The sequence below is a fragment of the Pleurodeles waltl genome, chromosome 10 (genome assembly GCF_031143425.1).
Source record: "Pleurodeles waltl isolate 20211129_DDA chromosome 10, aPleWal1.hap1.20221129, whole genome shotgun sequence".
Classification (NCBI taxonomy): domain Eukaryota; kingdom Metazoa; phylum Chordata; class Amphibia; order Caudata; family Salamandridae; genus Pleurodeles; species Pleurodeles waltl.
In genome coordinates, this window is record NC_090449.1 from 798,273,220 (window position 1) to 798,299,735 (window position 26,516).

The following is a 26,516-nucleotide window of genomic DNA, read 5'->3' on the forward strand; positions in this document are numbered from 1 at the left end:
TAAATGTGGGCCATGCTGGTTGATTGTTACGAAAGCTCCCACTTAGCATCCGAAATTCCAGTTCAAATACCAGTATACACATGTTTATTTTTCGGCTGGTTAATAGCCCACCAGTCATCTATCACAGGAGGAGGAATGCCGAAAAACTAATCTGGAATATCCATGTGTGATATTTATCTCCAATAATTAGGATTGTAAGGTATTGTTAAAGTTCCCAGTAATCATACCTGTACTTGTAGAAGTATGATCTAAGATCCTCGATTTCCTGAAGACCGATTAAAACTTGATTAACTTTTTTAATTATATGTTCAATAATAATTGATTCTGTTGAATTTGGCCTAACAAAATTGGTAGTACATATTCTGCCTTTGGTTTAAGAACAGTAATTTTAAGCGCTAATCTAGGACCAACCAGTCTCCGGCCAGTCTCCTCACCGTGCCTTGTTTGGTATATAGCTCATAGGTGTGGAAAAGAGGCAGGATGAAAGGGTTGGTATGCCAGGTTTCCTATAAACAGAAAATGTTTGAGGACATCACCACACAACCTCCCACCACCACCTGGAGCTCCCACTCCCTAACAAACGTGAGCCCCCTCACCACAAAGGACACCACCAGAATCATGCAGACCATTCACTCAGGGTTGTCCTCCGACCCTTGCCCTCAACACATGTACAACCTGGAAGGCACACATCAGCGCCAACCTCAACACCTTCATGAAATCCTCCATTCTCAGTGGGTTCTTCCTGGATAAAAGTTGAAGACTGGGATGTTCAATCAGGAGCTCCTCTAGACCTGCACGGCTGCTCTAGCATCTGGATACCCTCACGGTGAAGTGCTGCGCCATAACAATCTACATAACATTTTCTCAGACACCAAGGGTTGTAACCGGCATTCAGAGATTTCCCAAAGGCAGATTCAATAATTTATTCATTTGATTTACCTCGGGCAATTTTACTACTAGGGGCCCTTGGCAGTAGTTTAAAGAGCTGTACTTTCACTGTACCCCTCTTGAGTCAAACTGTCCAACCCAAATACTAGGCCTTGGGGTGCGAGACCACTACAGTTGCTTCCCCCAGAAAAAACCTTGAGCTTCCCTGGCACCTCATCCTGAGAAAATTCTGGTCATGGGGTGAGGAACTGGTCCAGTGATAAAGCATGCCACCTTCCATAGGTGAGGGACCAGAGTCATTTTATGATGAGCTTACTAGACAGTGCATGTGCGGTCTGCTGCCAGACATACTGTGGCATACCAACAACATCTCTGCTCCCACCTCTTCCTTTCCAAGTACTACTATTTTATATTGTGTAAATCGCTTCGCAAGTGCCCGAGTGTTCACACCATCTTGTTCATGTGCATCTCTCCCCTTGCAAGCTGTGTTGTTGTCACCACTTCTCCCCCCCTCTCCCTCTTGCACTCGCCTTTGTGCTTCTTCTCCATATTGCTTCAAACCCACCGTATTCCCTTCTCTAAACCCTGTGTACTATCTGCATCGCCACCAGCCCTACCTCATTGCTTTTGTGTCCTCTCCCATCATGTTTCGTGTTTCCCCTCCCACCCTACCATGTGTTACTTTCATGTCCCCCCCACTTTCTTCTGTGTTTTTTTTTCCACTCTGCCAGCATCAAAGGCTTTTTTTGAAGTAAAAATGAACGGCATTGTTTAGTCTAGTTAAAAAGGTGAAATTAGTTAACTTTCACAATCCATGTTTTACACTTACTGGATTATCAATGTAGATCAAAGAATAATGTGATGTCCAGGGATACTTCCGTGCACACACTAAAAAGAAATAAAAAACAATATATTTTTTTACTTCAGAATTAAAAAAACAACAAGTGTCAAATTCAAACATTGTATAATCCTCATGCTAAGATATTTTTTTTCGCATCACACATTTTTATTGATGGGTAAGTGTGATATGCATGCCTACATGTCATCGCCGAACTGTTTATTATCCCATGCTCCCACGGACAGTGGCAATGCAAGGGGTGTTTAAATAATGCTACTAATGGTACATGGGCATGTATAAGCTGGCAATGACAGTGTTTTGTGAACAGCAATAAAAAGTATCAATAAGTGTAGAACTGTCTGCAATACTGGTCACATGTGAAGAACTGCCAACTAGCCACTAGAGGCACATGCAAACTGTTGAGTTCAACAGCCTGAACGGTGTGAAGGTTAACAGGATATTCAGGTCAATTGAAGACTGAATATTTATTATTAGGTCCATTGTATAATGTGTACCAGGGAACATATATAGTCCTCCTTACTTCTTTTGCCAGCCGTTATGGTAACCTGTGGCACACAGCAGCTGGTAACACCGGTTGTTGCAGTCTTGTGAAAAGGAGGGATTCAGGTAATTTGGGACATATGGAGACTGGCAGTACTGTACGTGGAGCGGTATGAAGATGGCAATACACGTTAATATGGACATTTGTATTCAGGCAATACTGTTATAAGGGCCAGGTTCCTGGTAAAGGGGTGGGAAAGTGGCTACATTTATTATTATTACTATTACCGGAGGCACATGGAAGCCGGCAAGGTGTACTGGAGGGCATGAGGGGTCTGTCAATGCTCTTACAAAGGGCATTTGAATGGCGGTAATACAGGGCTCTGGTGTATATGGAAACTTAGAAAAACATGTGTACACTAAAGTAGACAATACCCAGTAGTAGACCGCACTTCGCAACAGGAAATGTTGGAGTCACATGAAAAACTGGCAATACGAATTATTGTGGGCATGAGGATTTTTTCAATATTTGTAACTTTTGGCATGTTAATGTTGCAGTATACAACAACTGGAACATGGTGAGATAGAGAATACCTTTTACTATGGGCTTTTGGAGGCTAACAATCCTGGTTCATCCCATCTGCTACAAGTTCCACGTGTTAATCTTGGGTTGACTTATCACTTTGGATTTTTCAGAGGTGGTTAACACTGGAATGATTGACGGTCGATAGCCTGATGTCAGTGAGTGACCTCAGAATTCTATTTTGTGTTTATTTTTTTCAAAAATCTGTTTGCTTCACAAAGGTAACTTCAAGCTAAATGTCAGAATATGTTTTTTCCTCTAACCCCTTATCTATATTCTCTTAATATTAAACTTTATTTTTAGTCCCAAACACTAGATTCTTTTGTTTAAACATATTTTCTTCTGGCTAGGTTTTTACGGATTTCAGAGGAGTGGCCCATGCCGCCTTTCAAGTTAACTATATCACTTTTCGTTTTCATCCTTATCTCTTCAGTTACCATGAGCTTTACCTTTTCAATTGAACGTTTGTACTCACTTGTATCCCTTCAAATGTTTCCATCAAAAAGGTAAATAAAATCAGAAATAAGCAACACCAAACTTACAGTGCTGTAGCTGGAAGCAAGTGACCTACTCAGCCGGTAAGCAGAGAGATGCATGGAGTCAGCATTATGACCTTACATACTGTCATTGCTGCTGTTCAAAACTATGCATCCTCTGGAGACTAGGGTTGGCATAGTTAGTTGAGTTTTGCTGTGGAATTCTGGAAAAATTCCGCCAACCGCTGCATAGCAGAGTTTTTTTCTTGCACACAGCTGGTCAATGCTAGGTTGCCTACCTGAGGGAGAAAATCTACTGCTAAATCGCTTCCCAGATAGATTTCTCGAAGAGGGTCGTCATGGCAGGTCACTACTGCTCGCCAGAGAAAGCTGCAGATCACAGAGAAAATATACTTGAGCAGCAGAAAGAAGCAGTGCCCTCTGGCATGCTGTGTGATGCCACTGGCATTGATTTTACAGCGTTGAACAAGCTCCCAAAGCTAAAAGCCAGCGCAGTCGTGCCGAATTCCGCTCATCTCAGAATTCCACAGAATATCGTGGAGTTTTTATGGAACTCTGCAGAATTCCATGAAGTGAAAGTCTGCGAGTTCTGCCCGACCTTACTTGAGACCAATGGGTCTATTATGCCTCAGCAAATGTGTCCGCTGATTCTTTCGAATAAAGGTTTTGCATGTACTTCCTGACTATATTGTATCACTTGGAAACATTTATTTAAATATTAATTGTTCGTTAAAGAAACTTGTCAGTGCAGGGATATCAATCCTAGAAGACAAATGCAAAATGCTACCAGGGTTTTCAGATTTTTTCTGCAAAGGTTACATGGTTCTATTTACCAATTGAACTATAATCAGTTTAGAAACCTGAAAAGTTGAAGCCTGAGTTCAAACATGGGAACTTTCATACCAAAAAAAAAAGCTGGGACTCTCGTTTATGCTGGAGAGGGCATTTATATTTTACCCTGCTGCCGGATAAATTTCAAAACTGTTTTGGGTTAACAGAATTCCTCAACATTGACACTCAATGTGAAGGAAGGCATACCCCTCAAAGGATGTTTGGAGAGGGTACAAGAAGGTAGGCTCCATTTTTATTAGCAGTTAAGATCGATAAGCAAGCACTTGTGAGTTCCACGGAGAGAAAGACTCCAAATCGGATTTCTATTTTTGTTTATGGTATTTAGAGAACAGTGGAATTACTTCTAATGAAAAAAGCTTTTGCCATATTAGGTCAGTTTTGACTGTAGACAGTGGTGTAAGCTGGGTGAATAGACGATCATGGATTATACAGAGAAGATTGTAATGCGTAGACTGCTTTCAATGTAGAGCCAGTATGGGTATCTGAGTATGCATCAGAAATGCTTAGATTTCTTTACTCTCTACTCCACCACTCTGGTTGCCCTACTGAGAACATCTTTCAATGAGATCAATGCTGCAACAGATAGAAATGAGAGAATGTAAGAGGATGAGAGCCTTTATAACCAGCTATTACACCAAGTAAATCTCAGAATGTGCGCTGATGTTCATGACTGTCTATATTCATAACACTTAAGCAAAGGTTATTTTTACAATTTTGGGCACTAGTGTATTTTGCTATCATTACTAAATTTGTTGATGATCAGGTTTTTATTGGTGTTTAATTTGAGTAAGCAACTGGTAATGCTGTATTTCTACTTGTAAGGCACACTACTTCTATCACAGTTATGGAGACCGTTTCTTGATCAGTCCCCAGACGTTTTCAAACTGACAAGTATTGTGTTGAGAAAGACAGTCTTTAGAATCTGTAAACATAACGAGCAGCTGTGCATCAACTGAAAGGGTTACATATTAGGAAAGTCAGGACCAAATGGATGACCACTGAGTCATCACAAAGTGTTTAGGAGAAAACGTGAGTTAAACATTTTATCAATTTAATCACTACAAGAAATTTAAGCAAAGATGGCTGGTCCTGCAAATGCAAAAAAGCCGAAAAGCCAACAAATAACCTTAAGTGTGCCTACAGTAAGTCCTTGCTGGGCCAAAGATAAAACAAACAAAATGTCAGACAGTTTTGTCTACAACAAAACTATGTTGTGGGCTTCACTTCAGGCCACAAACCCGGTCTCAGCGCCTGGTGTAAATTGACGTTGTAGAAGGACGCTATGCAGCAAAAATAACATCCACAACCTTGGAAGGTAGGCCAAACACAGTCAACTTTCAATGCTCAATCTCAAAGCATGGAGGTATGGATTCCACAGACCTAGGTGAGAACCCTGCTCTGCTCTTGTGACAGAAAAACCTCTTGAAGCAATGGCATGATCAGAAGACAAATACTCCTGCCCAGAAATGCCAGGTAACCGATTCTTCTGGCAAAGTCTGGAGCAAATTGGATGACTTGGACCCAATTGTTTCAGATCTTCTTCGGGCCTTGTGGCAGGTGAGGCACAGGCTGAAAGGCGTACACAAGTCCTCTCTTCCACTCAAGTCTCACTCTGAATGAGTGTGTCACAGAGAGCCTTCTTCAAAACTAATGTGTAAAAGTTCTGATGTAGTGCACTCAACGGTGGTGAAGATATCTAGCAAGGGTTCCTCCCCAATAATCAAAAATGCCCGGTGCCCCTCCAGGAGCAAGCACCATTAGTGATTTGCCAGGCGCTGTAGGCCGAGCTTGTCCGTCCAGGCATTTAGAGATGCCGCCAGATGGTTCCCGATCAGAGAGATGCTGTGATGCTCCACCCAGTTCCAGAGACATTCAGCCTTTTGACACAGACAAAAGACCTCCAGCACCATGCTTGTCGAAAGCACCACATGGTGGGGGGAATGGTCTGTGAGAACCAACCTATCCATGATTGAATGAAGTAAGTCCTTTAATGGCAGGTGAATTACCTTAAACTGATGCGGAGTTGAGCTTCCGCTAGAAACCAGTGTCCTCTGAACACCACCTCTCTAAAATGATGCTCAACCCTACAAGGACACATGCATCACCACCATCAGGTCTGGGTTGGGTAGAGAAAATGGTATGTCGCTGGTCAAGCAGCCACAACTGCAGATCTGTTGCAGTCTCCTTCAAAACATAGAAGTAATCGGACAGATTCCAATGCATAGTCTGCATATGCCACTTGGCATAGTTGAAGACCAGGATACAAGAGGCCACAAGGACATGAAGCTTCAAAGCCACTCTCACTAAGACCAAGGCTGAAACATTAGGATCATAACCTGGATGTTTCAAAATTGTGATGGATGAAACTCTCTTAAATGCATCATTTAAAAGATGGCACCTATAAAAGAAGCCTCTGCGAAGGGGTCTGGTGTGACTTCAATATGATGATCAAGTACCCCAGTGATGTCAAGAGGTTTACATTTGTCTGGAGGTGGTCTAGAATGTACTGTGGCTAATCCACTTTCAACAGCCAGGCATCAACGTCGGGGAGAGTTGGTATCCCCCTCCCCAGAAGATATGTGGCCTCACTTTTGTGAACACTGGAGGGGTGCTCGTAAGGCAGAAGGGGAGGGTAACAAATTGAAAATGCTCCTGACCTACCTCGAACCGGAAGTAACATCTGTGGGAAAGCAGGGCAGGCCAGAACAGGACAGGACAGGACCTAGACCAGGTGCCCATTAATGTGTCACTTAGTGCTTCACGAAATGGTAATAAGGGCTCAGAAGTGGCATGCTGAGGCAGTAAAACGTCTGTAAATAGGTTAGTTTTAACTTCCAGAGAAGGGAGTTATAGGTCCTAAACCTCAGCTATACTTCTACTCATCACAAAAAAGCAATCATTTTCTTCTGTTGGTGCCCTGGGAGAGGGGCGGTGGTGGTGATGTTTGGAGTCATGAATTCAGCATCAGGTTTATGTACAGGTTGTCATCTTTATATTATGAGGAAAAATGATCCTCACCCTCTCTATTGTCACTGCCAGGAGACTGAGTCGAATCCAGTAAGCTCTGCTGAAGAGGCAGTTTTCTGTCAGAATACGGCTGTATAGAGACAGGGTGCATCAGGGTGAATTTGAGATGCCCCTTTGGTTAAGGCAGAGACTTGTTTAGCTCAGAGTTGGACAACAGTACTGGTAAAGGGCCCTCCTTGGTCTCTGGTGGCATTGGGATCAGCAGTTGCATAAACTACGACTTTGGCATAGCGCTACAATGTGTACATTCCCACCCACAGGTGAACTTGGTTCAATGCACCAGTGATGAATGTGAAACATAGGCTTTTGCAGCCCCAAAAACACTAGCAATGTGTAAGTGAGATAGAGGCATTGCTTTTGGATTGCTAACAGTCCCATAAATGGATCAGGGGCATTGTGGAAACAACAAGAAACCTTATTTCGGTATTCACAGTATCACACAGACACACTTACTCAAAAGTGTTCATTCATCTTAGTACAAAGTATTTATTACTACGGGAAAATTCTGTTTCTCAGTAAATCTAAAATAACTACAGAGAATATTATAAAACAGCAAGAAGACCTGGTATAAATAAAACATAAAATGAAACATTCTAGCATGTTTTAAAATGTCATCTAAAACTTAACACTTCAAGGCCTCTATGAACTACACTAAGAGCATGGAAGGCAGAACAACTTGCAGTCTAGAGGTTCTTATGAAGAGAGACATTGCATAACCTGTTGACTGCAAAGGCTGTCTCTATCAGCAGAGGTGTGCAGACAGTGTTCCCGGTGATAGGCAAACATGCTGTGGTAGCACTTGGTCGATCTTCCTCTGGGACTCTGCTTTATCATTTTCAGTCAAGATGTAGAATCTGCACAGTGTGATGGCAGTGGGTGAGAGTCTCTGGCAGAATCTCTGGAGATAATCTTCGCAAAGGACCTTTGATGAGAAGCGGTCAAATGGTAGTCCTTATACTAAATCTTGTTAGAAAGTCACATTTCTGGCATAAGTCTAGGAGTGTCTGACAGTTTATATGCATCAAGCAGCGTGTCCCAGATGCTTCCTTATTGACATATTAGGTAGAAGGGCGTCAATTCAGACTACATTATTTTGGTTATATGGCTGTATCTCTTCTTATTTAACCCACATATAGTGGAATGTAGGCTTCTGACTGAGACAAATGTAATTTTAAGTGTTGTGTCGATGTCATCAATTGAATAGCTTGAAGCTTCCACAGTTCTTAGAAAGATAAGGTCAGATGTCTAATAGCAGATATGACAGTGATTCTGCACAAAATGGAAAAGATCCCAACTTCCATTGTTTAAGAGTGAGAAGATGGTGACTTCCTTCAACCAGGATGGTGTTGGGGCCTACATAAGAAGGAGACGGACCTTAGGGGCTATATGTCAGGTGTTGACATAGAAGGGACAGGCACAGATTGTAGTGACAGAGTCAGCACCGAAGTTGGAGCAGAACCAGAGGTGAATTTTAGTGGCACAGACTGTGCACGGGAAGGGATCCTAGGCAGTGGCCCAGTTGGAGGCCATTGCAGATCCTTGGGGCCCAAAGAAATGCCATAAAGGACCACACGAGTGCTGAAGAAGTGCAATGTAGACTCCCTAAAGGTCTCAACCTGCTGTGCTGCTGATGACCCAGGATGCATGTGGACCAATTGTGAAATCTGCTCCTCGATGGGATATCAGGAGTGACACTGAGTAGCAACATGATGTCCTAGAGTCTTCTCAGCGCAGAGAGTAGGGAAGGGGACAAGTCTTGCTTGGCCTTTTTGTGCCTCCGTTTTGACTTAGACTTTGACTTACGAGTTTATCTAAACCATGAAAAGGGACTGTCTGTGAGCAACCTCAAGAGCAAGAGAGCTTGCACTCTCGACTAAGCTTCACTTGTCCTGAATCACTCAGGATCATTGTTCACATTACTTGAGTCTTATCCCATTCCCAAACACAAAAGACACCCACTTGGTGCAGGTCTGTCAGTCCTCAACATTTATTTTTTCAGTCATGAAATTATTTAAATCCGTTAGTTTTGGGAGGGGGCATTGCTCCCTTGCACATCGATTTACAACGTTCAAGATTAAAATCTGACAAGACAAACGAGGAGCATGGCTTTGGATCAGAGTTCAAAAGCACAGAAAGAAAGGAACAGACATCAGCGCGCAGGTGTGGCACCTATATGCAGCTCTGCTCCATCACTTCCGGGGTGGAATGGAGTCACTCTGGCTCTGCATAGCACCACCTGCCATCACACAGAAGCACTGCTGTGAAACCTTTAAAGATACAGTCTGGTGTCTGCAGAGTTTTTAAAAGTGAGGAATCAGCAGTTTGAAGTATCCCTCAGAACAGGCTCACACTGACCAGCTTTTACATGAACCATATACGGACAGATCACAACAGTCCTTACACTTAAGGTATTTGATGCTAATTAAAACTCCTATCAACTCCTTGAGGAAGTGTTACGAGTAGGTAGAAGTCCTTTTTAATGAATAGCAACCAGCATGTCAGTAAGCACTAAGAAGTGCAAATTAAACAGAGCTTGGGACAGGAAGGGTGGCATCAGCAACATGACAGTAAGCAGTTTCAGTGCTAACAAAAAACAAATATATGAAATTCTCAATGAGGAGTCCTTAGAAGGCTGCCTGAAGGGGCACCTTCATAAAGAGGGGTGGCTATATCACATGAAAGAGAAATTGGCAAAGCTTTAGTTCTTGTTTAACAATGTATTGTTTGTGTGCGATTCATACTTGGCTAAGCTTGTTGACGATTATAAGACAACTTGTGTTTTTTTAACACAACAGAAATACACAAACATTTTGCTCAGTAAATCAAAAAGTAATGCTTACATGTAAGATTCTTGTTAACCACATAGGGTCCATGTTCAACAAATAGTCCGAACATAGAGGTTCCTCCTGGTCCACCCTGGAGCCAAAGCAAAAGGGGAGCATTTTCTGGCTCAACCTGAACAAAGGCAAAATAATCAAATAGACAAATGAAATTATTGACTGTTTTACTGGCCTTCGTGATGTGAAAGTCAAATATACATTTGAAACAGAGGCTAGGCTTAGGTGTAAAACTAATCACCAGAACACATATAATCTAACTTTTTCAAATACTTTCATGTGTTGAAGTGCCAAAATGTGGGCAGGGTTACCGAACAGTTGTCCAAAAGGGCCTCCATTTAAGCAATATTTTCAGAATATCTAGATAACTAACATACTTTCCATACATCTCTAAATGCAACAAGTTTACAAAGTCAGTGATTATATTGCAAAATTAGCAAGGATCTGGACCTATAGCTGTCAGCCTGCAATTAGAGGATCCTTAAACAGTTGATGCTTCTCACCTTGTAGCATTACTTCAACAGTAGTGCCTAAAGAACAGTAGAGTAACAAAACCTGAGTGAGCACCCCTGCAAAGTACGAGAAGGGGGGGGGGGGAATCCAACCATAACACAACTAATCGTGTCTCCCATACCTAACCTTCAAAGGCTCACAGAGCATCACTGGGGAAAACTCTCTAGGTGCTATTTATTGCACATGATAAATCTCCAACCCAGGACCGAAAACATCTCTGGGGTACACGTTATCAGGGCCCAATAACTGTATTTCCCTTTCTTCTCTTTTCCCACCTGCATCCTTAGAAACTCTCTCTCGCTTTCTCTAGCTCACTTTTTCATGTCTGTCTCTCTGTTAAGTGTCTGTTACTCACCTGGATTTCTAAAGCCTGCATGTCGATCTCCATCTGTCTCTCTCCCTCTAGTGACTCTTCTCTCTCTCTCACACTCATGTGCTCACATTCAGCTACTTTTCATTCCCTCTCAGAGTCAAATCTCCCCTTGTGTGTTATGTCTCCCCACCTTTTCTGCAGTCCTCACAGAGAACAGGATACTGTGATGTAACTAGTTTTTTTCCTTCAAGCACACTGTATTGTGAATGAAACTTTTCTTGGCGTGGGCCTAGTACAGAACACTGATGTATGAGCTATTGTCTAATAAAATGCTTCATAGTGTTGTGCATCTCCAGACAGCAACACCATAGAAGCTGCTGCAGACATCTGTAAAGGTGGGATAGTTCTATGAGCATTATAGTGACATGTATTTCTCTGATTTGCCTAAAAAACGTCTTGTCACTTGTAATACCATTGTGAGTTTGTGGTTTTACTCATTATGTTGGAAATGTGTAAGGAAATAAAAAATGGTTTTAGGGTGAGCCAAAGACTTTCCGATTTCTTCCAAGGAATCGGTCAGATTTTTTTTTAAATGACTTACCTGTTCTTCCCAAGACTCCATCCATTTGTTTCAAAATGTTATCTTTCTTCTAGGAATGTTGTCAGTGCTCCTTATGAATCTCAGAATTACATTTTAGAAGACTTTGGGTCTGATTGCAATCTTGGCAGATTGATTACTCCGTCAGAAATGTGACGGATAATCCGTCCACTGTATTATGATCTCCATAGGATATAATAGGACTGAAATACGGCAGACGGGATAGAGGTCATGTTTCTGACCGAGTAATCCCCTTTGCCAATGAAGTAATCAGTCCCTTTGTCTATTTTCTCCTATTTAGTTGTTGTTCATTAGGGACTTAGAAATATTCTGATGTCTGATTATGCATTCATCATTTGTCTCTTCATGGCTTTTAACATTATGCTGTACCATTTAATTTTTGGGATTGTGTAATAAAAATCATTAACTTCTCTCTTATCTTGAACTCCGGTATTGAGCTGACCTAGTTAATAATTACTCTTTTTTTATGATGGGTCTAATTTTGAATAGGGTGGTGACTTATCGCATGATTAAGGGTGCTGGGGCGGAACCTCTGAGGTAAATTTTGGAGTGATCTAAATTATTGGGGTGCAGTAAAATATTGGGGTTCGGCTCCCGCACTATGTACAGCACTCCACTGCCTTATGGCTACGTTTGGGTTATAGAAATACCACATATATTCATACATAACGTGTTACATAAAGAATTATCTGCTCCAACATTCATTACCGGACTCAGTTCCCTTTCCTTTGAGAACTAGTTGGTTACACAGAATATAATTCTTCTCATGAGTTAAAAGTATATCTGCTGAGCACTATGAACAAGCTTGCAGGTTTTAAAACCCTTTGGTAGGTTAAGTACTATTTCAATTAATGTGCAATATTTGCTTTATTTTGGGAATTTTTCCTCATTTTTATATGACTGATATCTTCTACCATTGTACGATATACACACTAGAGCTCCAGGATGGTAGCTCTAGTTAAAATAGCTATACTGTGGTAGCTTACTCTTGGTCACTTCCACATTCATACAATTTACTATGTGGCTGTTCTATTCTAGAATGTGAAATAGAGATTAAGGTCAGGTTTCGGATTCTACTGATATCAGTTAAGCAGTTGGTTGAGATGCTTGGAAACAAACTTGCCACTGAACCAGTTCCTGCTCGCACCTAATGGTGGACTTTGGGCATCTCAACACATTTTTGAATGGAAAAATTGAACTTTGAACGCATAACCATCGAGGTTTAAACTAGCGGAGATAAATGAGAAATCAGAACAAGGATAATCTTACATAAAGAATGGACCTGTTGCAAGACTTGCTGCTTCCTAGGAAGCAGAGGAATAAAGGCATAAGTAGGGGAAAAGGAAAGGAATTTGACTGGAGGAGACATCATTGAAATGCATGGAAAGTGTTGTGGTCTAGTTGATGCATTGTTGTAAAGCAATAAGGCGTCTCAGGAACTCAGAAGTTAAGCATTCAGGCTGAGCACCAAAGCTGTACACAATGTAACGCACTGTGGTGGAATGCATTGCTGTGGTGTGTAGGAAGAAGGATGTATACAAGTCTTGCACTGAGGACAATCGTGTAGGGAGAGAAGGAATAGAAATTAAGAGTATAGTGCCTAAACTAATCCTCGGTGGCTGGCACACCATGTTTCTAGAGATAGAGAAAGGCCTACCAATGTAGGTGGCTGGACAAAATAAAAACATTGTTTTACAGATTGTTAGCTAACTATTTAGAATATTATCTGATATCATTATTATTATTTTTATTTTATTTTTTACAAAACCAGTAGGTTCGAGAAGTGTTGTGTTATTTTATTTTTGTTTTGTGTATGAAAAAGATGCTGGGTGGTTGGTATAATTTTTAGAATCTAGTCAATAGATATAAGGGCTATTAAGTGGGTTTTGGATTTTGGTATCATCCATAGGAACAATCTTTGAGAGTTTCATTATGGAAATGCCATGGACAGTCTTTTGAATTATTATGATACACTATGAAGGAAGATGCAATGCAAAAGGTATCTTACACCTCCTTTTTTGAGTCACCTAGATGAGCCACCATACCACAGAACACATTGAAAACATTTTTCCAGAAATATGGAAGTTTGTGTATATGAACCAAACTTAAGAAAGAATTGTAGCTTATTCAACACTGCCTTAGAACAAAAGGACAACAGGTCTGAGAAACTCTGTTGGAATTAGATCAAGAAGCGAATTGAGGGCTGAATGTATTTAATATTTGTGTAAAAACAAACAAGACTTTCAATACTTACCAAAAATAAATACAATTCTTAGACAATACCAATTTGGAGGCAGAGTACAGAAAAAAGGGAGAAGGTGTCTGTTAAGGCGCTAAGAAAATTAGTTGCCACGTACAAACTCAGAGCACTAACAAACCCTAACATTAGAGACCAATTTGTACTCAACTATTACCAATAGTGTGTAAAGAGTATTGGATGAAAGATGAACTACCATTAATTGAAGAATTAATAGTTGCTAAGAGAAAAGAAGGCACACTGCTATGTGTAAATGAAATTAAGAAATACTGCACAAAAACATGGGAGGTAAACACAGTGTTTAAATCGTATAAACAGGTTTTAGACAAGTACAGATTTAATGGCTAATGTTTTAGATGTGACCTAGTGGAATCTACTAGTAAGCAATGCCCGGTGCTGCAAGCGGTTAGCAATACATGTGGGAAAAGTGGGTGTTACATGATATCATTTAGGAGGAAGGGAGTTTTGTGAGGAAATCATAACAAGTGAGAAATGTTTTGGAACAGAATATATTGCTGCTGAGAAATAAAAGGAACAAACAATTCTTCATACTGGGTGAAAAAAGACAAAAACGTTGAAATGTTTGGCTCCAGTTCTTGTCTTATTTATTTATTTTTTTCAAAAGCAGTTCATCCAAAATTCTGTAGAGGAAAAAAACATTACTAAAATGTGTATGAGACCTGAGGGACATGGTAGATGGATAATAAAATGAAAGGTTAGTTTCTGGATTCAAAAATATAACAGCAACAGGCAGGATGTAGGTCTCATTGAAAGGAGAGAACATAATAGGGTAATCTCATCAGACAGAGCATGGGATGTTCTTGATTCCCAATGCACAACCTGAGGCGAAGGTACATCATGTGGAATATGGAGTTATTTCTTTTAAGAAAGACTGCCTAGAAATATTTAGTTTGGAATTGGGGTGTCTAAAGACATATGTCCACAAAATTAAACTGAAGAAGGGAGCTGTGGCTGCTAAAGTAAGAAAAATAATAACTATCATTGAGCATGAGAAAGTCAGGTAAAAAAAATGGCAGACTGTGGTAGAAGGGGGTGACTGAACAAGTACCAGCAACAGAGTGGTTGGTTCTGAACGTAGTAATCAAGAACGCACCTAACTTTAGATCAAAGGGCCCTAAAAAAAATAAAAATAAAAAATAAAAAAAATGTTGTTGTAATTAAGTATCCACTGCCAAACGTGCTAGCAGGAGAAAAAGGATTTCACCTGTTTGCATCTCTTCATTGGATCTCACATATGCACTCCTAACTTAAGGCCACACTTTCTTATATAGCTATTATATCATTAGAGATTACAGTGTTGCCGGACACATTTTCTCTTACTCTTTAAGAAATACCTCATTCTTTCATCATCACCACCAACAGAGCGAATGAAAGAGATGATGAAATTGCATGAGGGACAATGTCACTGTGCCTATGTTTATGAGGACGGGATGAAAAGCAGCTTTGATAAGACAGCTGGCAAAATAGAGCACAACAACCTGGGGTAAATACAGAAGTGGAAACTGAAAATGGATTGCAAAAGAAACTACAAAAAAACTGAAACACAAAACTGACATGAGATAAACGCTGGGGAATCACCTCTCTGACCTGCAACCTGTAGCATGATTTGATTACTTATAGTCAGAGGATCATGCAATTTCCACTTTGAGGGTGAAGCAAACATACCATTCTTTACAGAATGGGAACAAGTGCCTAAAAAACAGTCAAAAAGAATGATCAAATCTTGGGGGAACATGCTAAAAAACAACCTGACATATTGGAAGATTCTGAGGCAACCATGAAAGCAAAATATGAGTGAAGATTACTAACCCTGTGATGGAAAGGTTTCTTACAGAATCAGACAAATTGGTCAAACATCAAGTCAAGTTTTCAGTTTGCAAACTTAAGAAATTCAAATGGGAATGTCAAGGTTATTAAGTACAGAATGTATACACATCTGTGTGTGTATATATATATACATATAGTTACATAAAGATAACAGAAGTGTGGTTCACTGCATATCACAGTTTGTTAATCCTACTTCATCGGAAAAAGAATCAGATGTGAAGGAAAATTATAATGTGGTGAGTGGACAACAATGTTTTATATCAGATGCCAAATTGTTTTTTTTTTTTTTTTTTTAACAGGACACAAAGCTCCAAAAAAAAAAAAAAAAAAAATGCACAGATAAGGAAAGAGAGGGGTCAGAAGAAATGTGTGCCGAAATGCTCCATGAATGAAAACTCAAAAAGTGAAGAAAGAAAAGGAGTGTTTGTAAATAATCAATTTATCAACTCTATTATTGACTAAGACTGAAGAAATACTCAGTCTATGACACTTATCCATCAAGAAATGCTGTTCTCACAAACATTAGAATTATTCTGTTTGGGTTCACACAAATTACTACACTTAATATAGAATTATTCCACTATTGTTCTCAGTCAATTATGATATATGTGATGCATTAATTATAACAGATGTCACTTATTTGATTATGTTCTTTGAAAACATGGCAGACATAATGTGGTATTGAACATTTTTGTTGGGTTGCCATTTAGAATGGTCATAATGAAAACAATTTGTTGAATTGTAGTGGGTAGCTATGTAGCACTAACTTATGCTAATCTTTTGATGGGCTTTGGGAAATGTAATGTTGCATGGTCCAATGAAAATAAACACTGATACAAACATGCAGTATTGTGACTAAGGTACATAAATAAACTCATTGTTTTTGGTAAATGCAACAATAACCTTAACACCTACATCAGAGTCTTAATTTGAAGAGTGTTTAATCTCCTATTTGCACATACATAAAATTCTGAACAATTGGATTTTTTAGAAATAGTATATTATTTTTTATTAGCTCAATTGCTCCACGAGGGTTTGAGCTGTCGATGGCCATCTTACATTGCCGAGTAGAACTTTCCTTGTGTGAGATCTACTCCGCTCCAACCCAATCTACTCCAAGCCACTCCAATCTACCCCACTCCACGCCACTCAATCTAACCCAATCAACCCCACCCCAATCTATCCCACACCAAACAATTTACTGCACTCCACTCAAATCTACCCCACTTTGCTCCAATCTACCCCACTCCTATCTACCCTACTCCACTCTAATTTACTTCTCTCCTCTCCAATGTACCCCACTCCACTTTACCTCAATCCACTACATTCCACTTTTCCCCATCTACCCCACTCCAATCTACCCCTATGTCACTCCACTCTACTTCACCCCAAACTATCCTACTCCAATCTACCCCACACCAATATACTCCACCAGAATCTAACCCGCCCCAATTTACTCTTCCCACTCTATCTAACTCCACTCTAGCCAAATACACTCCACCCCACTCACTACACTCAACACCAATCTACCCCACACCAATCTACTTACCCTAGTCCACCCAATCCACTCCACCCTAATCTACCACACTCCATTTCACTCTACCAAATCTACCCACTCCAATCCACCCAATCTACCCCACTCCACTCTTCCTCAATCTACTATAATCCATTCCACTCTACCACATTCAACTCCAATCTACCCCACCCCAGTCAAATCCAATCTGGCCCTCTCCACCCCAATCCATCTCACTACACTCTACCCAACTTCACCCCAAATTACCCAACCCCAAACTACCCCAATCCACTCCAATCTACCCCACCATAATCCACCAAATCTACCGCACTCCAGTCTTTCCCACTCCATGTCAATACACTCTTCTCTACTCCAGACTACCCCACTGCAATCTACCCCACTCCTGAGTCAGGTCTATTGTCATATGTGGGACTTTCAAGTGTGGTGCTGCAGCATCTGAGATCAAAAATACTCTATTTTTTTTTTAACCTGCCGGGAGCAAGGAAAAAGCGCTATGGCAGGCATAAATAGCGTGACAAGAATGTTATGCACTGGCCTGTGGCAGCAAATTACTGGCAGTGCATACTCCAAGTCACTAAAAACAAGGCCCTATCGCAGAAGCACTTTATCGGCTTCATCCCAATAATTTTCAGGGAGAAAAATTGAATTGCTCCCGAGTCCTGGCTTACATCCCCCCACCAGTCAAATAAAGAGACATAACTGGGAGCTGCGGCCAATAGGTCAAGGGAGCCAAAGGTTAAAAAAGTTTGTGAACCCCTGCATTAGAACATGCAGTTGATTGAACTGGCCAATGTTATGAAACGAAGGCTGTGAGTCCTATTGAGAAAGGAGATTGTTCCTAGAAATATGAGGTGATAGCTGAAGAGCTTCAGGGAAGGCGTAGACAGGGCCCTGTTTACAAATGGAACTGTAAAAAAATGCATGGCTGGAGCATTCAGCAGGAGTCTATTAATTTATAACGGATCTTTGTACGCGAGTTTCCATGTAGCAGCCTCACACAAAAAAAAAGTTATTTTGCAAGAATTAGATCCATGGAAGGTAAGAAAGTTTAACAATTTACAAGGACATTTAATAGCATGTTTATAGAAGAAAGTGTGCCAAAGCACCTTTTATCACTTTAGAATGTTTGCAGTTCACCATTGAAAAATACAAAGTTTAGCTAGGAGACTTTACTATGCGAAGACTCCAGCATTATGTTTAGGAGTGATGAATAGAGTACTTTTGCACGGTACCATTCAAGAAGTAGAGAAAGTTTGTGAGGATGTGCAATTCCAGTTCTTTGGTTACTCTAGAGGAATCTAGGGAGAATGTGAAATTTGTAGGTACAAGTTTTGAGGAAAAGAGCACAGGCACATCTACTGACAATTTTGAATAAGAGATTATAAAATTTACTACAACTGAAAAAACAAACTATAATTGCATTTGCTGCAGACGCACTCACTACAAAAGTCAAACACAAATGTAGATATATTTTCCAAAAATGAAAGGGAAAACAGAGAAAAGTGGCATGGATTTGTTGCTCATTTATTTGCATATGAGCATTTTGAGTTGTCCATTCAGCAAGTTATATCTAAGTACTGGTATGATAATTTAGAGGACAAGAAAACACCAGCTAGACCAGTGCATAACAGCTTAGAACTTGTGACTATTTCAGAACAACTATGAGACTTAAATGTATACAATTTTATCCTTATACAATCGTTACATGAATTTCAAGCGATTATACGACTGGAACCAAAAACAGGTAAAATACATCCAACAGAGTTGTTGAAAGGTCTTAAAGGAAGACTAGTGTATTTGCCATTAGACTTTTAAAAAATGTTGAAACTGTAGGAATATACAAAGACCATCAAGAGCCACTTCTTAACCTAGTAAATGGTGTACCAACTAAGATTAACCCCTTCGCTGCCAGGCCTTTTCCCCCTCCTGTGCCGAGCCTTTTTTTGGCTAATTGGTGCAGTTCGCGCTTAGGCCCTCATAACTTTTTGTTCACATAAGCTACCCACGCCAAAATTGCGTCCTTATTTTCCAACATCCTAGGGATTCTAGAGGTACCCAGACTTTGTGGGTTCCCCAGAAGAAAGGCCAAGAAATTAGCCAAAATACAGTGCAAATTTCGTTTTTTTTTTTTTTTTTTTAAATGGGAAAAAGGGGCTGCAGAAGAAGGCTTGTGGTTTTTTCCCTAAAAATGGCATCAACAAAGGGTTTGCGGTGCTAAAATCACCAGCTTCCCAGCTTTCAGGAACAGGCAGACTTGAATCAGAAAACCTAATTTTTCAACACAATTTTGGCATTTTACTGGGACATACCCCACTTTTACGTTTTTTGTGCTTTCAGCCTCCTTCCAGTCAGTGACAGAAATGGGCATGAAACCAATGCTGGATCCCGGAAACCGCAACATTTCTGACAAGTACACAAAATTCAGAATTCAGCAAGGGGTCATTTGTGTAGATCCTATAAGGGTTTCCTACAGAAAATAACAACTGAAAAAGAAAAATATTGAAATTGAGGTGAAAAAAACATAAGTTTTTCTCTACGTTTTACTCTAACTTTTTCCTGCATTGTCAAATTTTCGCAAGCAATATACCATTACGTCTGCTGGACTCCTCTGGTTGCGGGGATATATAGGGCTTGTAGGTTCATCAAGAACCCTAGGTACCCAGAGCCAATAAATGAGCTGCACCCTGCAGTGTGTTATCATTCTATACCGGGTATACAGCAATTCATTTGCTGAAATATAAAGAGTGAAAAATAGCTATCAAGAAAACTTTTGTATTTCCAAAAAGGGCACAAGATAAGGTGTTGAGGAGCAGTGGTTATTTGCACATCTCTGAATTCCGGGGTGACCATATTAGCATGTGAATTACAGGGCATTTCTCAAATAGATGTCTTTTTTACACACTCTCTTATATTTGGAAGGAAAAAATGTAGAGAAAGACAAGGGGCAATAACACTTGTTTTGCTAATCTATGTTCCCCCAAGTCTCCCGATAAAAATGATACTTCACTTGTGTGGGTAGGCCTAGCGCCCGCGACAGGAAACGCCCCAAAACGCAACATGGACACATCAATTTTTTTTAAAGAAAACAGAGGTGTTTTTTGCAAAGTGCCTAACTGTAGATTTTGGCCTCTAGCTCAGCCAGCACCTAGGGAAACCTACCAAACCTGTGCATTTTTGAAAACTAGAGACCTAAAGGAATCCAAGATGGGGTGACTTGTGGGGCTCTGACCAGGTTCTGTTACCCAGAATCCTTTGCAAACCTCAAAATTTGGCTTAAAAACCCCACATTTTCCTCAAATTTAGGTGACAGAAAGTTCTGGAATCAGAGAGGAGCCACAAATTTCCTTCCACCCAGCGTTCCCCCAAGCGCCCGCGACAGGAAATGGCCCAAAACACAACGTGGACAAATCAAATTTTTTCATAGAAAACACAGTGCCTACCTGTGGATTTTGGCCTCTAGCTCAGCCGGCACCTGGGGAAACCTATCAAACCAGCACAGTTTTGAAAACTAGAAACCCAGGGGAATCCAAGATGGGGTGACTTGTGGGGCTCTGACCAGGTTCTGTTACCCAGAATCCTTTGCAAACCTCAAAATTTGGCTAAATTTTTTTTTTTTTTAAAAAACAAGTTTTCCTCACATTTCGGTGACAGAAAGTTCTGGAATCTGAGAGGAGCCACAAATTTCCTTCCACCCAGCGTTCCCCCAAGTCTCCCGATAAAAATGATACCTCACTTGTGTGGGTGGGCCTAGCGCCTGCGACAGGAAATGGCCCAAAACACAACGTGGACACATCAAATTTTTTCATAGAAAACAGTGCCTACCTGTGGATTTTGGCCTCTAGCTCAGCCGGCCCCAGGGGGGGCAGAAATGGCCTAAAATAAATTTGTACCCCACCCCCCTCCCCGGGAGCGGCCCTTGCCTATGGGGTCGCTCCCCCTGCGTGACATTGGCGCCAAAAAAAAAAATCCCCGGTGCCTAGTGGTTTCTGCCCCCTTGGGGGCAGATTGACCTAAAATCGGCCAATCAGCCCCCAAGGGAGGGCAGAAATGGTCTAAATACAATTTGGCCCCCAGGGGAGCGTCCCTTGCCTAATGGGTCGCTCCCCATCTCTAAAAAAATAAAAAAAATAATAATAAATAAAAACCCCAAAAAAACAATTTGCCCTGGCGCCTAGAGGTTTCTGCCCCCCGGGGGCAGATCGGCCTAATACCAATAGGCCGATCTTTCCCCAGGGGGGGGCAGAAATGGCCTAAAATAAATTTGACCCCCCCCCCGGGGAGCGACCCTTGTCTACAAGGTCATTCCCCTTGCGTGACGGCGCAAAAAAAAGATCCCTGGTGCCTAGTGGTTTCTGCCCCCCTTGGGGGCAGACTGACCTACAATCGGCCAATCTGCCCCCAAGGGGGGCAGAAATGGTCTAAATACAATTTGCCCCTCAGGGGAGCGACCCTTGCCTAATGGGTCGCACCAAATCTCAAAAAAAAAAAAAAAACCACCAAAAAACTATTTGCCCTGGCGTCTAGAGGTTTCTGCCCCCCTGGGGGCAGATCGGCCTAATACCAATAGCTGAGCTTCCAGCGCGAAGATGGTGGCATTGTGATTGTCAGCGCACGCGCTGACGTCACCTGGGGGGTGGGGGTTCGGTGGTTGAAGGGGAAGGGCTTCCCCCTTCCATCCCTGACTTGGGGGGTTGGGGGGAGAACCCCAAAGAGGGAGCGCTAGCACTGTGCCGCAGGACGTAACCATTACGTCCTCAGCACAGAAGGGGTTAAAACAATTTGGCAAGAGTTAGTCAATGTTAATAAAGTTAAACAAGCAACTTTATACCGGATATAAAAGAATGTTTATCATAAAAATGTTGATGCGGAACCTGATTCCCCGAATGTTGAAGGTGACAGGATGCCAGGAAGGGGACAAATAGAAAAAAAATTAGCAGTACAGCATACATCTGCTACATTCCAAAGACGTCATTGGTGATGCTATTGGCCTTTTCCAAATGAAGCAGGCTAACAGAGCTTCCATAAATGTACGGGGAAAAAAGGTTTAGATGCTCGCTGTTTTCCACACTTGTTTCCCACTGGACTAGGAGGACGGTATGATGACTGGCCCATACAAATACCAGCAGCTGAATACCGATCAACACGATTAAATTCAGAGGATCAAAGATTCAGACAGTATATCCCATACATATTTCACCTTCTATTTGACAATGCCTTGTCTGGACTTTTGTATGTAGTAAATCATATTCTAAAAACAGGAGTTATTCTTCAAAATATGTCTGCCGGAGATTTTGTTTACAAACTTCAAAAAATGATGGAAACTTAGAATACAACTTAAATTTAGTGGCAAGCCAACATGGCACCAACAAATATTGGTTTTGTTGTTACAAACTGTACTTTGGCGGTTATCTTCTATAAAGGCCTAAATATTACATAAGGACATTATACCATATATTTAAAGACAAACTGGGTGGACGGAGTGCAATGACAGATGTCTACAATTGAAACAAAAACTGCCTTTCAAACTTCCTAATTCTTAATTTTTACCTACTATTCCTTCAGCTAAAGTTTTAAGCACAATTTATTTAAGAAAATTTGAAACACAGTCTTCTGTGTTCAAATATACTGCTTAAGATATCATTCAGCCTATTGGGGATCATGTCTTTAAAAAGATATCAAAAATGAATTGTGGATAAATGTAGTCAAAGGATTTCTACTATAAAACAAATGTACGGTTTCTCTATATGAATTTTCAATGTTTAAGACATCATTTGGCATGTCAGCATGTCAACAAAAGGATATCCAAAACATAAAGGGTGGTACTAGCATGAAGAAACTGAGAACATAAAATAGGAAACATGAAATGTTTTAGTAAATTGTGTTATACTACTATAGTATAATTAATGTATACGGATTTGTTTTACATCTCTTATATGCATCATACTAACATTTGTATTCTTTTTTGTCCAACAGTATTTGGAGACATGTGCCATCAAAATTTTGAAGATAATAGAGTGGCAGAAAATAATTTATTTCCGATTGACCATTGTTTACTCTTAAATACTCTTTATGTGTAACAGTGTGATTTCTGGTTTCTGGCCTATGCAGTATCTGACAGGCACACTCACTGCGTCATGCAAGTACTCATACAACTGTACATGTCACTTATACGTTCACTCATTTACTCACTCATCCACAGATATACTATCACTCAGTCACACATACACCACTCAGCCATTAAGTCATCTATACAACACTACTATACCCACTCACTCATATACCACTTATGCACCCACTTAGTCACAGAGACCCACTTATACACCCACTTAGTTAGCCATACGGCAACAACTATACCCTCTCACTCACCTATGAAATCACTCTTACACCTAGTGATTCACCTAAACAACCAGTTACCCACCCAGTCATTTAGGCATACAAACACTAATGCATGGTATCACTCACCCAGTCACTCTCACACCCAATCACTCAGTTATACAGTCATTCATGCACCCAGTCACTCACGCATACAGGCACTCACACACCGAGTCACTCACCATATACAAGCACTCATGCATACAGGGATTCACCCAAACAGCCAATGATGTACCCAGTCACACATCCATATAATAACTCACACACACACTCACTCACCCATACAGTTACTCATGCACCCATTCACCCACCCATACAGACACTCATACATTCTATCACATGTAAATTTAAATGACTAAGTCAACTGTACAAACATTCCACATTTATTTCAGTAGTTGTGAAAGCCCGTTTTCTGTATCTGTGTGATGGAAAAAAACTATTTTAATGGGATGAAAACAAATTGGAATACTTTGTGTGGATATGCAAAGGATATGTTTTCTGAAACTCATTTTTCACAGATTGTTAATAGACTATATAGTTTTATCTGTAAAGCTGCAAGTTAGTGGAAAGTTTTTTTGGACATTTCTTGGAAATTTACTTTGTGTAGATGACAGTATGCTACCACATCATGGTTTAGTAATATATGTATTAAAAGTGAGTGTTTAAACAAACAGAGAAACACTCCTGCCCTGATGGCAATGCTATTAGTAAACTAAAATCAAGTCATGGATCATGTGCCCCCATATGTGGGCTAGATTCTTGTGACACATGCAGGAAACTTTAGTCTACTTAATCAAGGAAAAGAGGTTTTTTTGTACTGCAGTAATGCTGAGGTCACATATTTGAAGGTACAATCATACGCAAGAATGAAGAAAAAGGTGACTCTAAACTATATGCCTAGGATCACACAATTTGAGATTTGTTTACAGGTCAAGTACATTACAGTTAGGTTGAGTAGATTATTCAAGTTACTCGACCTGCAGGTCTAGTAACATTTTTATGATTTTGCAAGGCCCGCTTACCATTTTGTTCAGAAGAGAGGGTGTTCCCCTAGCTTTGGTCTCCAACAATGGGGTGCAGTTTAAGTCTGGTACCATACAGGCATTCCTCAATTCATATAGTATCAAACATTATTCATTTGCAATATATAGTCCACAAGGCAACAGCATGGTGGAAAGGCTCAATAGAATGCTTGGGGAACGTATTAAGATTGCCTTGTCATCTGGTGGTGATGTCAGAAAGTCAGTCCAATATAGGTTATGGAGTTACCTTTATACCCCACACTCATCTACTGGGGTGTCCCCATTTGTGTAACTGAGGGGTAGACACTCTTCATGCGAGTTGTTGCCACGATCAGTATTGGACAGAATATGATGAGACTACCGGACTTGAAAGACATGCATAGAAGGGTGGAGTAGTTTCCAAGGAAAGGTAAGGAGAGATATGACAAGGTGAACAGTGTGAAAGATGTACAGTTCCTGGATGGACATGTGATGAAAAATCACAAGACCTCATAGTCGGACGACAAGCAGTTCAAAGTTTTGCCCAGGTGCCTGTGTGGTGAAGGTGTCCAAGCATGCAATACTCGTGGAGAATGGGAAGAGGTGGAATAAGAGATGTGCTGCTTTTATCAGGAACAGTGTTGAAACGGACGGTGGAGTGGCCACTGAAAGCACACAGGCTGAGATGACCAGTGGCTCGGAGGCGAGTGTGAAATGCATAATTCAGCCGGGATGCAGGTGACCGGATCGGGGTTACAAGCTGCGGGTGGTGGTGATGATGATGATGGGGTAGGTGTGGTCACGGCTGATTTGGAACCCACTAATGTCATGCCAGGCTGAAGTACAGACAATATCATCCTTTGTATCCTCTAGAAGAGTAGACAGGAGAAACTCGACTTGTCCTCAAGTACCTGCAGGACTATATTTTGGATTAACAATGCCAATGTAAATCTAGGGTAGAATGTATGGCTTGTTTTTATTTGAATGATCTGTGCAAATGGTGATGTTATTGTCATAATTTGTATTCCGAGTTTACTTTGAACTGTTGTTTTGTTCCTATTAGGAGGGAAGGTGTGTAATGTTCTATTTACTTTGGAACGGTGTATACGTTCCACTTCAGAATGTGTTCACTGGTGTTCTAGTTGAACCCTTCCAGATCGAGTCACTTGGTGCCGGATCTTGAGCAGTCAACGAAAATCACTGTGTGCTGCCTACGTCTCTTACGTAATAAAGGATCTAACTGGAAATCATCCTGCAGACTCGTGTCCGCCACAACACCATCTTTGTTAGCACTGTTCAAATAACACACCTAAGTTCAGTTCGGCGAGTCCCATGATACTGGGCGGCAGAGCAACTGACACACTTCGTATTACTTGTTGTATTCTGCTAAGAATTAGGTCACCCGTGTACGAGCTGAGCATTAAATACCATTGTAATCTCAAGGGTGCCGAAGTATGGCGGTATAATTCACATACCAAATGCTGCACGGAGGTCAGGAAGCATGAAGGCTCTATCCCAACCGAATTAGATTCCCACAACTAAATTTTCACTACTAAGCTCCTGCAAAATGTACAGATTCAAGTTGGGACAAACTTCACTGTTTCGTCTTGATAGCATGTGTTTTGACTGGTTTGGATTTTCAAATCGCATATAAAACGTTAGCTCACAGATGTAAGGTATTTCTTAATGGTGTTGGTGCACACAAGGTTTTAAAAGGGGTCACAACAAACACTATGGGTAGCTTAAAAATATTAAAACATTGTTACAAGGTCACTTGCTTCATATTTGCAATAGGTTAAACATGTGATGGTATCAATATGCAACTCCGAGGAGCAATTTCATAACCACATTTGCAGCCATCACCACACTCTGAAAAATAGAAACTATTTTCAGAGGGTAACAGACCCATTTCATGCAAAATCCCATTAGTTAATTGCAAACTACGTGCATCACTGTATGTGCTCCAAGTGCATTGAACTAGCTTCCCTAGGACGATTACAAGACGTACATGGGGTTCTTTGTTACAAAGAAAATGT

At 40.8% G+C, this 26,516-nt stretch overlaps 1 protein-coding gene across 2 annotated transcripts in view; it reads right to left on the reverse strand.

Moving 5' to 3' along the window:
- The window catches only part of CPVL (carboxypeptidase vitellogenic like), a 627,001-nt gene that overhangs the window by 572,366 nt on the left and 28,119 nt on the right, over positions 1–26,516 (reverse strand). For both annotated transcript variants that reach the window (XM_069211457.1, XM_069211458.1), the window contains exons 4-5: positions 10,027–10,141; positions 1,718–1,776 (exon numbers count right to left, since the gene is read on the reverse strand). In XM_069211457.1, coding sequence (XP_069067558.1) covers positions 1,718–1,776; positions 10,027–10,141 — 174 coding nt within the window. The remainder of the gene's footprint in view (positions 1–1,717; positions 1,777–10,026; positions 10,142–26,516) is intronic.